Raw genomic sequence first — 17,225 nt, forward strand, 5'->3', positions numbered from 1 at the left:
CCTCCATAAACTTAAGCTCATCCAAACCTCTGCTGACCGTATCCCTTCAGCTGGCTGTGTCCAGGCCATTAGCTCTGGAATTCTCTCCCTAAACTTGGCTGCCTCTCTCCCTCTCTCTATCTCTAAAACCTCTTTGACCAAACATATTTCTTTAGGTGGTTCAATTTCAAATGTTGTCTGATGACGCCCAGTGGCAGAAGAGTTGGTAACCAGATGACACAAAGTTAAGTTAATTATCAAAAGAACCAGAGGTAAGATGAGAAACATTTTTTTTTAAATGCAACGAGTTGTTGTAATATGGAATGCACTGCCTGAAAGGATGGTGGAAAGCAGATTCAATAATAACTTTCAAAAGTGAATTGGATAAATACTGGAAGGGAAAATTTGCAGGGCTATGGGGTAAGAGCAATGGGGATGGGACTAATTAAATAGCTCTTTCAAAGAGCCCGTACAGACACAATGGACAGAATGGTCTCCTTCCGTGCTGTATCATTCTATAACTCTATGAAAAGAGGTCAGGTCAGTAACAGCAGCCGCATGTTTTCCGGGATGGAGCTGTCAGTCACTGAGAGGGGCGGGGCTGCGAGCGCTATTTGTGATAGGCCAGTCAGCATTGGGGTGTGGCCTGCCCCTGTCAATCAGTGTGAGGGTGTGTGGTTAGCGGCCGTCTCCCTGGTGACAGGCCTTGGATTTGCTGCGTTCAGTGAACTTCCAGGCTGTGAACATGATTAAGAAATTCGACAAAAAGGACGAGGAGTCGGGTCAGTGGCAGCGCTTTTCACATCGAATTGTCGGCGGTCTTTGAGTCAAATCACTCAGCGGAAAGATTGAGAGCGGAGGAGGCCTGGCCCTCTCCGGGGCAGCGCCGCCCGGTCCGAGTGAGGCTGCCCGGCCCCGCTCAGGGGACGGGGAGAGGATTGAGTCCCGGGCCGCTGTGGGAACAGTTAAAACATTTACCCGTGGCTTACTATGCAGAGGCCTGTGAGAATAATGCTTAGCATGTAAACACTAGCCCTGAACCTTAAACATCGTGCAGGATGTCTCTATTATAACACGGAACTGTGTGTGTATAATGTACAGCAAGCTTTTCAGTCATCTGTGGGGAGAGGGTGGTAGCTGGGGCCAATGGCTCATCCATGTGATGGATGAAATGGAACTGACTGAGAACCCTGTGGTACACAGACTCTGACCTTGTTTTTGAGCTGGCTGGGTACTGGTTCATGAATGGAACTTGGCAAGGTAGATCGGTCGCTGGGGACTGGGATTCTAACCAGCGGATAACCCAACAAACCAATACTCTAGGATGGTCCTGACTCCCGCTCCCACACCATTACCTCTGGAGTCTCCAAAAGATCTATCCTTGCATCCTGCCCGCCTCCCCCCATTTCTCATTTCCGTGCTGTCCCTCAGCAACATCATCCAAAAACACATCAGATTCCACATGTACGCTGATGACACCCGGCATCGCCTCACCCCCGCTTCTCATGACCATTCCACTCTCTCTCATTTGTCACGCAGCTCGTCCAACATCCAGTCTTGGATGAGCAGAAACTTCCTCCAATTAAATATGGGAAGACCAAAGCCATGTCTTTGGTCCCGCCACAAACCCTTTTCCTTTGCCACCGACTCCATCCCTCTCACTGGCCACTGTCTGAGGTTGAACTAGACAATTCACAACCTCAGTGTACTATTTTACCCTGAGGTGAGCTGGCACCATATTCCCTCCATCACCTCCTACTTCCACCTCTGTAATATCGCCTGTCTCCACCCCTGCCTCAGCTCATCTGCTGTTGAAACCCTCATCCATGCCTTTGTTACGTCCAGACTCGACTATTCCAATGCTCCTGGCTGACCTCACACCTTCCACGTTCCATAAACTTGAACTCATCTAAAACTCTGCTGCTTTTCATATCCTAACTCGCACCAAGCCTTGTTCACCCATCAGCTCTGTGTCGCTGACCTACTTTGGCTCGCGGTTGAGCAACGCCTCAATTTTAAAAATCTCATCCTTGTTTTTTAATCCCTCCCTGGCCTTGACCCTCCCTACTTCTGTAGCCTCCTCCCCGCCCCGCTGTGATCTCTACATTTCTCCAATTCTAGCCTCATGCACTTACACGATTTTAATTGCTCCACCATTGGCGGCAGTGCCTTCAGCAGTCTAGGCCATAAACTTTGGAATTTCCTCCCTGAACCTCGCCACATCTCTACCTCTCTTTTAAACCTCTTTGACCAAACTTTTGATCACCTGTCCTAATATTTCGTTAAGTAGTTTGGTGTCAAATATTGTCTGATAATACTCCTGTGGAGCGCCTTGGGACATTTTTACTACGTTAAAGGTGCTATATAAATGCAAGTTGCTATTGGTGATGTTGTTTGGCTGGAAAATCAATGAGGAGCTTACCAGTGGTCTGCTGTATCCTTTTATGCAGTTGGAAGTCTCCAAGCCTTTTTTTCTTGCCAGCTGTGCTTCTCAGCCCATGTCCTCTACCACCATGAAGGACGAGCAGCAAGATTATGGGTATACCATCATCTCTGCGTTCCACTCCAAGTAATGCACTGTCATGACATGGGCATATATTACTATTCTTTCACTGATAGGTCAATATCATGGAATTCACTATCTAACATCATTGTGAGAACTAAATCAGCACAACGACTGCAGTGGTTCAAGGGGAATGTCCACCACCAGCTTCTCAGGACAACTAAGGTTCTGGGGGAGGTGGGACCAGTACAAACTGGACGGTCTGCACCTGGGCAGGACCGGAACCACTGTCCGAGGGGGAGTGTTTGCTAGTGCTGTTGGGAAGGAGTTAAACTAATATGGCAGGGGGTTGGGAACCTATGCAGGGAGACAGAGGGAAGTAGAATGGGGGTAGAAGCAAAACATAGAAAGAAGAAAAGAAAGAGTGGAGGGCAGAGAAACCTAAGGCAAAAAGGGCCACATTACAGCACAATTCTAAAGGGGCAAAGTGTGTTAGAAAGACAAGCCTTGAAGGCTCTGTGCCTCAATGCGAGGAATATTCGGAATAAGGTGGACGAATTAACTGAGCAGATAGCAGTTAACGGGTATGATGTAATTGGCATCACGGAGACATGGCTCCAGGGTGACCAAGGCTGGGAACTCAACATCCAGGGGTATTCAACATTTAGGAAGGATAGACAGAAAGGAAAAGGAAGTGGGATGACATTGCTGGTTAAAGAGGAAATTAATGCAATAGTAAGAAAGGACATTAGCCTGGATGATGTGGAATCGGTATGGGTGGACCTACGGAATACCAAGGGGCAGAAACCGCTAGTGGGAGTTGTGTACAGACCACCAAACAGTAGTGGTAAGGTTGGGGACAGCATCAAACAAGAAATTAGAGATGCATGCAATAAAGGAACAGCAGTTATCATGGGTGACTTTAATCTACATATTGATTGGGCTAACCAAACTGGTAGCAATACGGTGGAAGAGGATTTCCTGGAGTGTATTAGGGATTGTTTTCTAGACCAATATGTCGAGGAACCAACTAGGGAGCTGGCCATCCTAGACTGGGTGATGTGTAATGAGAAGGGACTAATTAGCAATCTTGTTGTGCGAGGCCCCTTGGGGAAGAGTGACCATAACATGGTAGAATTCTTTATTAAGATGGAGAGTGAAACAGTTAATTCAGAAACTAGGGTCCTGAACTTAAGGAAAGGTAACTTCGATGGTTTGAGGCGTGAATTGGCTAGAATAGACTGGCGAATGATACTTAAAGGGTTGACGGTGGATAGGCAATGACAAACATTTAAAGGTCACATGGATGAACTTCAGCAATTGTACATCCCTGTCTGGAGTAAAATTAAAATGGCTCAACCGTGGCTAACAAGGGAAATTAAGGATATTGTTAAATCCAAGGAAGAGGCATATAAATTGGCCAGAAAAAGCAACAAACCTGAGGACTGGGAGAAATTTAGAATTCAGCAGAGGAGGACAAAGGGTTTAATTAAGAGGGGGAAAATAGAGTATGAGAAGCAGCTTGCCGGGAACATAAAAACTGACTGCAAAAGCTTCTTTCGATATGTGAAGAGAGAAAGATTAGTGAAGCCAAACGTAGGTCCCTTGCAGTCGGATTCAGGTGAATTTATAATGGGGAACAAAGAAATGGCAGACCAATTGAACAAATACTTTGGTTCTGTCTTCACGAAGGAAAACACAAATAACCTTCCAGAAGTACTAGGAGGCGAGGGTCTAGTGAGAAGGAGGAACTGAAGAATATCCTTATTAGGCGGGAAATTGATGGGATTGAAGGCCGATAAATCCCCCGGACCTGATAGTCTGCATCCCAGAGTACTTAAGGAAGTGGCCCGAGAAATAGCGGATGCGTTGGTGATCATTTTCCAACAGTCTATCGACTCTGGATCAGTTCCTATGAACTGGAGGGTAGCTAATGTAACACCACTTTTTAAAAAGGGAGGGAGAGAGAAAGCAGGTAATTATAGACAGGTTAGCCTGATATCAGTAGTGGGGAAAATGTTGGAATCAATTATTAAGGCTGAAATAGCAGAGCATTTGGAAAGCAGTGACAGGATCGGTCCAAGTCAGCATGGATTTATGAAGGGGAAATCATGCTTAACAAATCTTCTGGAATTTTTTGAGGATGTAACTAGTAGAGTGGACAAGGGAGAACCAGTGGATGTGGTGTATTTGGACTTTTAAAAGGCGTTTGACAAGGTCCCGCACAAGAGATTGGTGTGCAAAATCAAAGCATGTGGTATTGGGGGCAATATACTGACGTGGATAGAGAACTGGTTGGCAGACAGGAAGCAGAGAATCTGGATAAACGTGTCCTTTTGAGAATGGCAGGCAGTGACTAGTGGAGTGTCGCAGGGCTCAGTGCTGGGATCCCAGCTCTTTACAATATACATCAATGATTTGAATGAAGGAATTGAGTGTAATATCTCCAAGTTTGCAGATGACACTAAACTGGGTGGCGGTGTGAGCTGTGAGGGGGACGCTAGGAGGCTGCAGGGTGACTTGGACAGGTTAGGTGAGTGGGCAAATGCATGGCAGATGCAGTATAATGTGGATAAATGTGAGGTTATCCACTTTGGGGGCAAAAACACGAAGACAGAATATTATTTGAATGGCGGCAGATTAGGAAAAGGGGAGGTGCAACGAGACCTGGGTGTCATGGTTCGTCAGTCATTGAAAGTTGGCATACAGGTACAGCAGGCGGTGAAGAAGGCAAATGGTATGTTGGCCTTTATAGCTAGGGGATTTGAGTATAGGAGCAGGGAGGTCTTACTGCAGTTGTACAGGGCCTTGGTGAGACCTCACCTGGAATATTGTGTTCAGTTTTGGTCTCCTAATCTGAGGAAGGATGTTCTTGCTATTGAGGGAGTGCAGCGAAGGTTCAGGACTGACATATGAGGAGAGACTGGATCAACTGGGCCTTTATACATTGGAATTTAGAAGGATGAGAGGGGATCTCATTGAAACATATAAGATTCTGACGGGACGGGACAGGTTAGATGCGGGTAGAATGTTCCCGATGTTAGGGAAGTCCAGAACACAGTCTAAGGATAAGGGGTAATCCATTTAGGACTGAGATGTGGAGAAACTTATTCACTCAGAATTGTTAACCTGTGGAATTCCCTGCCGCAGAGAGTTGTTGATATCAGTTCATTGGATGTATTCAAGAGGGAGTTAGATATGCCTCTTACGGCTAAGGGGATCAAGGAGTATGGAGAGAAAGCAGGAAAAGGGGTACTGAGGGAATGATCAGCCATGATCTTATTGAATGGTGGTGCAGGTTCGAAGGGCCGAATGGCCTACTCCTGCACCTATTTTCTATGTTTCTGAGGATGGGTTGGCTGCAGAGGAATAGTAATACACTACTAAAATGTACAAATTGTAGGTAACTATTTCAAAAGGTTTGCAGCACCTCCACCCCTACCCTCAAACAAAACTCTCTTTCTCGCTCTCTTTGCTAAGCTGTACGTCCACGGGTACCATCAGCCCTCTGGTGTCGCATCAAGTGGCTAGGTTTACGTAACAAACTTAGAACAGAGGTGCAGGAGAAACCTCCTTACACTTAGAGTTGTGAGTATGTGTAATTTACTTCCAGGTTTAGTGGTTGGTGAAGTGATACAGGAACAGGGTAAGTATTGTTTTCGGATCTCTACAAAAGTATCAGAAGGGCGCAGGTCTGATAGATCAGTACTTTCATTGGGATTTTTATCTATCAGAGGGGATTGCTGAGAATTAGATGGTATGGCTTATGTCTGCAACAAGGTGTAACGAGAATCATATTTGAGAGCACTGAAGTCATTGTTACTCATCACCACCGGACACTCTTTGGTCACGTCGCCTGTCTCATAGACAAAGCTCCCAAAAATTAAGCACTGAAGTTTGCAATTGCAATCAGGAAGGGACACCGACTTCCTCCGGATCGGAGGTGGCCACGTGGATGTCCTCAGTTAACCTGCCGATAGATCAGTAACAATCCAGTAGAATTCTTTGCCACTTAGAATGAAGCAGTTGTGTGATCCTGGACAGTCAGCACCACAAACCTCTGTTCTCTAAACGTAATTGTTTGCTTGTGGGTAAGTGTGATTAGGACTATTTGCTCGTGTGAAGAATAAATGCCGGCACAAACTGGTTGGGCCAAATGGCCTGTTTCCACGTTGTCTGTATTTCTATGAAGAATAAAGAGTAAGTGTTGGCTGGTGATTTAACTGTGGAGGACATTAAAAGCCAAGCCTGATTCTGTTCTTCACCATGCCCGTATTTAGACCACATCAGACCGCAATCAAAAATGGAAATCTTGCTTGATTTTCCCCTCCAAGTTATGCCTAAATGGCTAATCTGGCTGAGATCAGTTAACGACACAGATTGGGATTGAATCTGCGACTTCTTTGGGTGGGGGGATAGTCTGGTTTTGTAGTACACCAGACGATGCCTTTACCTTGTCGACCAAGCAAGAGATTTGGAAGTGCTAAAATAAGGCTTTCAACTACTACAGTCCTTGAATTTGCTACTTTGTTGAATTAATTTGTCAGCTTGTCTCTTTGAGGTGAATTTTGTGAGGTTTTTTGATGTCTCAGTTGTTTTGTTGATTGGTAATTTTTTGCAAAATGGTACTTTCAGAGTTCTCAGCAAAAGGTCAGTATGTGATCAACCAGCAAACTGTTTTGATGACTTCAAAGCTTTGGACTTATCCAACAATAATTATTTTCAACTGAACTTAATCATAATTGTTGGCCATAGCTACTAAAATGTTTTGTTAGCTCCTGAAAATATCTGTTTGGTATTGTTTTTTCATTCAGGTCCTAAAAATCTGAGCTTTGACCTTCTAATGTGGTCCATTATTTGTTTTGCCTTACTAATCACAAATTATTGTCTGTGCATCATATTCATCCTCATTCCTTGTATTCCTTTTAGGAAGTGGATCCAATCCTTACCAGCAACTGGAGAAGAGTGCAGTTCTACAAGAGGCAAGTCTTCAAAAACAGCTTTGTTTATTTAATTCTCAAAACAGATTCATGTGGTTGTAAACATTATGGGCCTGTTCATGACTTCATTAAAAACCACAGCCAAAAAAAAGTGCACCTCTCCCTGCATATATTTATAAGGTGACACAGAGAAATTTGAGAAGATGCATTATATTACATAATGCAATATGGTTAGAGAGTACAAAGCAGAGAGTAGGAGTAAATGACTATTTCTTGGCAAGATGTAGCTAGTGGTGTGCCCCCAAGCTCTGTGTTGAGCCGGCTATTGTTCTCCATATACGTAAAGGATATAAATAAGGTGATAGGGTGAAGAATATCAATATTTCATGACTATCAAATTGGGAGCAAAAAAACCCTGAAAAATCTGAGCCTTCAGGAAGGCATGGACAGGAATTGCAAAATGCAGTTCAATGAGGATAAATGTTTAGTACATGTGAGGAAAATAAATGGAATGAAAATATACCTTCAATGGTAAAAATCACAATGGAGTGGAGAAACAGGAGCACCAGATACAGAATCATAGAAACAGCACAGAAGAAGATCATTTAGCCCATCCTATCTGTGCTAGCTCTTTGAAAGAGCAGTTGTACTTAGTCCCACACCACAACAAAAGGTTAGTATGCAGGTACAGCAAGTGATCAGGAAGGCCAATGGAATCTTGGCCTTTATTGCAAAGGGGATGGAGTATAAAAGCAGGGAAGTCTTGCTACAGTTGTACAGGGTATTGGTGAGGTCACACCTGGAATACTGCGTGCAGTTTTGGTTTCCATATTTACGAAAGGATATACTTGCTTTGGAGGCAGTTCAGAGAAGGTTCACAAGGTTGATTCCAAAGATGAGGGGGTTGACTTATGAGAAAAGGTTGAGTAGGTTGGGCCTCTACTCATTGGAATTCAGAAGAATGAGAGATGATCTTATCGAAACGTATAAAATTATGAAAAGGCTTGACAAGGTGGTTGCAGAGAGGATGTTTCCACTGATGAGGGAGACTAGAACTAGAGGGCATAATCTTAGTTTTAAATGGGCAGCCTCTTATTCTGAGAGGAGGAGAAATTTTCTCTGAGAGTTGTGGATCTGTGGAATTTGCTGCCTCAGAGAGCTGTGGAAGCTGGGACATTGAATAAATTTAAGACAGAAATATACAGTTTCTTGAACGATAAAGGGGATAAGGGATTATGGGAAGTGGGCGGGGAAGCGGAGCTGAGTCCATGATCAGATGAGCCATGATTGTCTTAAATGGCGGAGCAGGCTCGAGGGGCCGTATGGCCGCCTCCTGCTCCTATTTTTTATGTTTATCCCCCACTTTTTGTCCATAATCCTGTAAATTCATCATCCTCAAGTACCTGTCCAACTCCCTTTTTAACATTATTTATGGAATCAGCTTCCACCACCTCTTTAGGTATTACAGGTAAAGTGGCAACATGGTTAGAGGGATGGCTGAGGGATACAAAGCAGGGAGCAGGAGTAAATAACTATTTCTTGGATTAGCAAGATGTAGCTAGTGGTGTGCCCCCAAGAGTTCCAGACCCTGACAACTCTCCAGTGAAAACATTTCTCCTCATCTCTCCTCTAGGTCTTTTGCCAATGATTTTGAATCTATGACCTCTAGTTACTGACCCACTTGCCAGAGGGAATCATTTTTCTCTATGCACTCTTATCAAAACCTCTCATCATCTTGAAAGCCTTCAAAAATAGAATTGCAGTAACCATAAAAAGGCAAACTTATTTATGGATTTTATAAATGGGCACATTGAAGGCAAAACCAAGGTCATGATGAAACTACAAGATATTGGCTGAGCTACATTTAGAACACACTGCAGTTTTGGGAATATGGAAATAATAGATGCATGGTAAAGAGGCAGTGAATGTTCTCTGGGAGTTACCAGCGATGAGAGGATACAGTTACAAAGTGAGAATTGGATAAACTAGAACTGTTCATTGTAGCAGGGAAGGATAAGAGGAGAGCTAATAGAAACATTCAAAGTTTTGGAAGGGTTTGAAGGGGTAATTGTACAATTACTTTTACTGGTCTGCAAAAAGTAACATAAACTTAAGATTAGTACTAGAAAGATAAAGGGTGAGCTAAGAAGAAATGATATGCAAACTATTATTAGACTGGGATGCATTGTGACAAGTGGGTATTGAACTTGAGTCAACTGTGATGTTTAAGAGGAATTAACATTGAACATTTGACTGCAAATATTAACGGTTTCAAGTAAAGAACAGGAAAAAGGGATAGTAGATCGCTCCAATGTGGCACAGACTGAATGGCCTCCACCTGTGTATAAATTTCTAAGCTTCTATTTTCAGAAGTATTTCTCATTTATGTAAAGCTAATAGACTGAAAGGCAAATAGTAGACGGCTTTTTCATGTGATTGCTCAAGGCTCTAATAAGCAAAGTCGTTGTTTAGATACAGCTGTTAATTTAAGAAAAGGTGCATTTAGCTAGCATTGGAAACTATTTTTAGTTTGTTTTAGAACTGAATTAATGTGTAATATGAATGGTTCATAAGTTAGAAAAAAAAACTACTTGCATTCATAAAGTGCATTATTTACATTGTCCAAATGTGTCAAAGTGCTTCACACAATTAATTACTTTTGAAGTGCCGTGACCATTATTATTGGCAAATTCAGCAGCCATCCATGGACATATCGAGCAAACCTCCACATCTATCTCGTCATATACCCTGCCTAGTTGTCATTCTTGGCAAAACATTTCCATGGTCCCTGCGGCTCCGACTATCTGTCCCACAAGGTATATCTGCATATACTTAAACCAATAGCCATTGTAAGAAAGCTTGAAGTGACAAAATGACATCGGACCATCGCCTCCCACAAATCATGTACAATCTACCCTATTTATTAAAGTTCCAGGAGAAGGTTGTGCAGTATTTCTTCTTGATATCCCAAAGGTAATCAACATACTTATAATAAAGGGTTATGGGGAGCAGGCAGGGAAGTGGGGCTGAGTCCATGATCAGATCAGCCATGATCTTATTAAATGGTGGAGCAGGCTCGAGGGGCCAGCTGGCCTACTCTTGCTCCTATTTCTTATGTTCTTATACTTTGTCTGCTCTCATTAGTAAATTTTAATATTACAAGAGCAACATGGTTCTGATTTGAAACAGAAAATGCTGGAAATCTCAGCAAGTCAGACAGCATCTGTGGAGAGAAAAACAGGGGGTTAGCGTGACCCTGAGCTTCCGATCGCCTGCCACTTTAATTCTCCGCTCCACTCCCACTCCAACATCTCTGCCCTCGGCCTCCTGTACTGTTCCAATGAAGCTCAGCGCAAACTCGAGGAACAGCACCTCATCTTTTGTTTAGGCACTTTACAGCCTTCTGGACTCAACATTGAGTTCAACAATTTCAGATAACCTCTGCCCTTCATGGCTCCCTCCCCCCCCCCACCCGATCCTATGTTTTTTCCCTCCAATGGCAGCTGGTCATTATTCCGCCATTCACACCCTATCTAGACTAACCTTTTTCTAACTTCTGCCATTACCATTTCAATTCTTCCCATCAACCCTTTTGTGTCTCTAATCTCTCCTGTCTTCCATCCTATCACAGACCTTCCCTTTTGTTCTTCCTTCCCCTCCCCCTTTCAGTGCTCCTTAAGAATCTGTTATTTGCAAACATTCACCAGTTCTGACGAAGGGTCAGCGACCTGAAACGTTAACTCTTTTTTTTTCTCCACAGATGCTGTCTGACCCACTGAGATTTCCAGCATTTTCTGTTTTTATTTCAGGTTCCAGGTTCCGCAGTTTTTTGCTTTTGTACTATGGTTCTGATTTGGTTTGTGAAAATAGTCATTTTAAACTTTTTCAAATAAAATAGTATAACTGTTCTGATGACAGAGGACTTTGATAATATCTGGCTAAATATATTTTGAATCTACAGTTTGTAGGGGGTTAAAGTTCCACTGTGCAATATCTGTAACTAGTTAACTCATTTGCATGAAATTCCTCTATCAATTTTAACTGACTTATTTTAAATGGATTAATTACTTTAAAATGGTGAACAGAGGAATTTGATGCAATCACATTTACCTATGTAACGTTAACGTTTCAGCCTCATGGTGAGCAGATCATAAAGTATGCATGAGAAGCTTTACCCCCAGCGTGAGAAGGAAAAATCTGGTGAATCTCAGATTCAATTAGAAAATAATGAAACTGACCCCGAAATTTCACCATGGGAAGGTAGTGTAGGAATACCTAATGTGCTCAATTGAAATTTGTCTGCTATTTTACTGTCAACCCATTTGTTTTAAATGTTTTATTTCAGACAAAAACTTTAAGTACTTGTACTGGATGTCATGGTGTATTTTCAGGCTCACTGTTTCTGACTTTAGATCATTTAAAAAAAAATGGATTATTGAAATGTGATTGGTGCTTTCAAAGTTCACATGACGCATAGAGAGCTGTTGAAAAGTGTTCTTTAATGGCTTTGCTGCTATTTGGTTTTGGTTCCGAAGGTTTCATGAAAATTAGATTTAAACAACTGGATGTATGAAGTAACATATTTCCAGAATACTTTAGTTCTTTGCAGAATAAGAGTTAATTAAACACATGTTCTGTTAACTCAAAATTCATGCAGGTTGCACTATGTTTTTGATTTCTATTTTGAACAGTTCTTCAATGTTTTAAGTATTTGAATCATTATCAATACATAGTTAATGATTGTACTACATGTCTGTATGATTTAATGGGTTAATACACTATCTCTTCTCTTCTGAATTTTAATCCAGCACAGTTTGACGGGAAGTTGCAACTCTGTGCCAATTCTCAAAGTGCTACTTCAAGAGTTTGGAATGTCTCGCCTAGATCCTAGTGGGTGTGAGACCACTACATAAAACTCACCACAGTCCATCACCAATTGGAATCATTTTAGTACAAGATTGCTATGTAGTGTTAACAGACCTTTTTATTGTTAACAGGCACGTTTATTCAATGAAACACCGCTAAATCCCAGAAGATGCTTACATATCCTTACAAAGATCCTGTACCTGCTCAACCAGGTAAGAAGCACCATATTCTGAAATTCATCATCTAATCTGAGCTCTTCATGCACTCAAATTGATTTATAACTTCAATAAAATATTCCCTCAAAAAAGTTTATAATAGCAGCAGTAGACATTTTTATGTCCCCTTGTACCTCTTGTGTTGATGTTTAGTGAAAGATTACCACTTAATATAATGCTCTCTGATACCATAATATTTCAATTGCTACTAGCTATTTCATGTGCACAAATGATAAAATATCCTATGTTTAATATATCTCTGGTTATGGGTTTTCTATCAACCTCACAAAGGCAGCATTGCAAAAGCATTGGATGTATTATTGTTTTTTTTTACAAGTTTCTGAATGTGTCTTTAGGAGTTTGAAGAAAAGCATTTGAACAATAACTGATTTTAGTGTTATTTGTATTTGTGCATGATTTTCTACATCATTTAAATGATTTCTAAACTCCGCTCTTTCCCACTCTTCAACAGGGGAGATTGATGAGCATTTCCCTTTCTTTATCTTATGACAAGTTTCACAAAATAATATAGCCCTATTAAACATTGAGAAACAACTATTGCAACATGGAACCATAAAAGTTCACAGCACCAAAGGAGATCAATTGGCCTATTGTGTTTGTCCTGGCTCTTTACTACAGCAATCCAAACTTTATCCCACTGCCCTGCCTTTTTCCGTAGGCCTGCATCATCTTCTGCTTCAAATATTTATCTAATTTTCCCTTAAAAGATGCAGTGGTTTCTTATTGATGGGTAGCTTTATTTAGTGTTTAGTGTTGGGACAGTAGGATGATTTACAAACAGCTTGAACATCTCTCCCTCTTTGTATATTATTGATTGGCAATTATATTTTGATAATAGGCCATTACTTATTAAATTTCATACCATAGATCATTAGTGGGCTAAAGGTTCACTCCACATGGAAGATTTGAATTTGTCCAATGTAAAATTATATATCTTGTTCCCCCCCCTCCCCCCGCCTACTGCGTTTTGATCATTTTGGAGTCAGCTGCCCTGGAATTGTTTTATTTTAATCAAATACACATTTGCACGAATAAACTTGGAACAAGTAAATCCAATTCATTCCAACTTTCTCCTACCCAATACAAAAAAAAATCAATTTGACCCAGTGCTAACCAAAATTTTGATCTTACTTCCAGAAAATTGGTGTCCTCTCTCAAACAGTGCATTCACCTGCAATGAAACGGGTATGCCTGGCCAACTTAATATTTGAGTTGGACTTTGTGCAGAAAGGCATGACTGGATTGTTGAACTGCAACGCCCAAGTTCTTCTGCATCACATCCATATTGGTGTAAAACTTTGATACAATCAAGACTTCTGAGGGCAAACTCACCAGAATAATTCCTATCATTGGCATGGATCTACCAGGGTCTCATCAAGAAAGCTGATTTACAGTTTACTGGGATTTGTAAATTTCTCCAGTGAGCGTCTTTTTTTTTTCTCTTCACTTTTCTTCTTTTCGGCACGGGTCTGGCATTTGGAATCCAGTTACCTTGATGATATGGAGCACAAAATAAATCTTGGAGATACCCTTTCTTGTCAAGTTGTAAATTGGGCAAATATTATCAAATTTTTCAATTGTAAATTGGGGCTGGCAAGTTGCTGTCCTATCTCTTAATGAAAACTTCATACATACTAACAGACTGCAGTTGCAAAGAGCCTGGGATTCATAAAATAGGGCATTAGATTTACTATTGGCTAGTGCTACTTTAAAATTGAGGGAGATGGTGGCAGAGAAATTGAGGATGTTCTGGGTATATAGTGGTACTCTTGCTAACTCTGATTGCTGTTCTGTTTATTAATCCCTCTTCCTAGTTCAGACCTGTTCATTTTTCCCCATTCTCCCAGTTTACACAGTGGGCAGGGTCCCTGATTTTGTAAATTTTCAACCCCAGCGTTCACAGTTGGTAGTCGCTAACAAGGCACAAAAAAAAGATAAATAACATACACACAGGCACATGACCTCAGGTCATCCCAAAGCACTTTACAGTCAATTAAGTACTTTTGAAGTGTAGTCGGTCTTGTAAATGCAGGGAAACAGGGCAGCCAATCTTTGCACAGCAAGGTCCCACAAACAGCAAAGAGATAATGACCACACAATCTGTTCATGATGTTAAGGGATAAATAGTGGCCAGGACACTGTGGTAAAAGGCGATGAAGAGCGAGTTAGAGAACAGAACAGTGGGGGGGGCATGTTATGATTTGCTCAATGAAAATGCAGCTGCAATTTTCAAAAGGCCCAGCTGATGGTTCATTTGTCAGCACAACTGTTTTAGATTCCTATGAGTTAGCTGGTAGAACTCTCTACTTACTTTTATTTTTCTCTACTCTTTAAGGGAGAACATTTTGGAACAACAGAAGCCACTGAAGCCTTCTTTGCAATGACTAAGCTGTTTCAGTGCAATGATGTAAGTACAGTATCTTGTTGAGCATCTGATTCCTGATTCTTATCGCTCAACCATTGGTGACCGTGCCTTCTGTTACCTTGCTCCTAAGCTCTGGAACTTCCTCCCTAAACCTCTCCGCCTCTCCGCCTCTCCGCCTCTCTGCCTCTCTTTCCTCCTTTAAGACGCTCCTTAAAACATACCTCTTTGACCAAGCTTTTGGTCATCTGCCTCAATGTCTCCTTGTGTGGATCGATGTCAAATTTTTTCTCTCCTGTGAAACGGCCCGGGACTTTTTACTACGTTAAAGGCGCTATATAAATACAATTTGTTGTTGAATAGGACTGTGAAGAAAGTTTTTACAATTTTTTGGGTTGCATTGTCTAAAAGTAATTTATGATTTATAATTCTTAAAATGTTGGTCTGAGGACATCATCAAGGAAGATCAACTAATTTTGTTTTATAAAAAAAAAAGCACAGCCCTCTTTCCACTTGTATATTTAAATAATTTACTTCTGGATTCTGTTTCTCTACTAAACAATTTTGAACCATTTGTTGCTGTGTTTTGGAGAAATGCAGCTTATGACATTGCACCTCGGCAGTTCCTTCCACTTCCCGTATTATAATTATAGTGTATTTTGGGTAGGTGACAGCATGCCATAAATGTTCTTGGTTTGCACTGCAGCTTCCCAGATTTTGCTTTAAAGAGAATAGTAATTAGACTAGATGGATATTGCTTTCAAATCAATTCTAAATGTATAACAAATTTTACTAAGTTAAATTTAGGTTTTTATTTATTTTCTCCTTGAGTTATCCCCGATTGCACTATACCACTTGTCTAAAGCTCATGGGATTGGGGATAATATATAAGCATGGATTGGGGATTGGTTAACGGACAGAAAACAGAGTAGGAATAAACGGGTCATTTTCAGGGTGGCAGGGTGTAACTAGTGGAGTGCCGCAAGAAATAGTGCTTGGGTCTCAGCTATTTACAATATATATTAATAGCTTCAATGAGGGTACTAGGTGGGAAAGTAAGCTGTGAGGAGGATGTAAAGAGGCTGCAAAGGAATATAGACCAGTTAAGTGATTGGGCAAGCAGGTGGCAGATGGAGTATAATGTGGGGAAGTGTGAAATTATGCACTTTGGTAGGAAGAATGGAAAAGCAGACTTTTTAAAAAAAAAAAAGGTGAGAGACTAGTTATTGTTGGTATTCAGAGGGATTTGGGTGTTCTTGTATTCATATAACAGAAAGTTAACATGCGGATACAGCAAGCTATTAGGAAGGCAAATGGTATGTTAGCCGTTATTGCAAAGGGGTTGGAGTATAAGATTAAGGACGTCTTGCTGCAATTATATAGGGCTTTGGTAAGACCACACCTGGAGTACCGTGTACAGTTTTGGTCTCTTTACTTAAGGAAGGATGAATTTGCCTTTAGATGTGCTACAAAGGTTAACTAGATTGATTCCTGTGATTTCATTGAAACGTATAAAATTCTTAGATGGTTTGACAGGGTAGATAGATGCTGGAGAGTCTATAACTAGGTCATAGTCTCAGGATAGGAGGTTGGCCATTTAGGACTGAGATAAGCAGCAATTTCTTCACTCAGAATTCACTCAGACCCAGAGGTCTGTGGATGCTCAGTCGATGAGTATATTCAAGACTAAGATTGATAGAGCTTTGGTCACTAAGGGAATCGAGGGAAATGGGGCTAGGGTGGGAAAGTGGAGATGTAGAATTCAACCATGATCTTATTGAATGGCGGAGCAGGGTAGAGGGGCCATATGGCCTACTCCTGCTCCTATATCTTATGTTCTTAATTATTGTTTTTTTGAAAAGTCTTTATGCTCGCTAATATGCTTAGGTGTTCTTCAATAACTTATCTAATGTTCCAGGAAATAGTATCTTTCCTCTTTGACTGTTACAATTTCAGTTTATTTGAGGTTGTTCATTATTTTCTGAGACTGTACACTTTATTTAAAAAAAAAATGCTTTATCCATTTACAGCAAACTCTTAGAAGAATGTGTTACTTGACAATTAAAGAGATGGCTAACATTTCAGAAGATGTAATAATAGTCACAAGCAGGTAAGAGTGCAAAAGTACAATTAGCTTTGGTAATTACATTTCATCGGCCATGATTTAAATGTTTTATTTAATATAGGAAAAGTCCAGAAGATATGAATGTATATATTTTGGACAAATATTAAAAGAGCAATGTTGGTTTACTTCATCTGCATTGCATCTTGGGACTTGCTGTGGAGATCGTAGTGCATTTTGCGATGGGCTGGTTAATCATCTTCTGCAGCACTTGCAT

General features: G+C 41.2%; 1 protein-coding gene across 1 annotated transcript in view; it reads left to right on the forward strand.

Moving 5' to 3' along the window:
• The first annotated feature begins 630 nt into the window (after positions 1 to 630).
• The window catches only part of copg2 (COPI coat complex subunit gamma 2), a 49,749-nt gene continuing 33,154 nt past the window's right edge, over positions 631 to 17,225 (forward strand). The window contains exons 1-5 of the mRNA XM_070897196.1: positions 631 to 761; positions 7,412 to 7,464; positions 12,420 to 12,500; positions 14,860 to 14,931; positions 16,917 to 16,996. Of these exons, the coding sequence (XP_070753297.1) occupies positions 725 to 761; positions 7,412 to 7,464; positions 12,420 to 12,500; positions 14,860 to 14,931; positions 16,917 to 16,996 (323 nt within the window). The 5' untranslated portion in view covers positions 631 to 724. The remainder of the gene's footprint in view (positions 762 to 7,411; positions 7,465 to 12,419; positions 12,501 to 14,859; positions 14,932 to 16,916; positions 16,997 to 17,225) is intronic.

This window comes from Pristiophorus japonicus, chromosome 13 (assembly GCF_044704955.1).
Source record: "Pristiophorus japonicus isolate sPriJap1 chromosome 13, sPriJap1.hap1, whole genome shotgun sequence".
Classification (NCBI taxonomy): Eukaryota; Metazoa; Chordata; class Chondrichthyes; family Pristiophoridae; genus Pristiophorus; species Pristiophorus japonicus.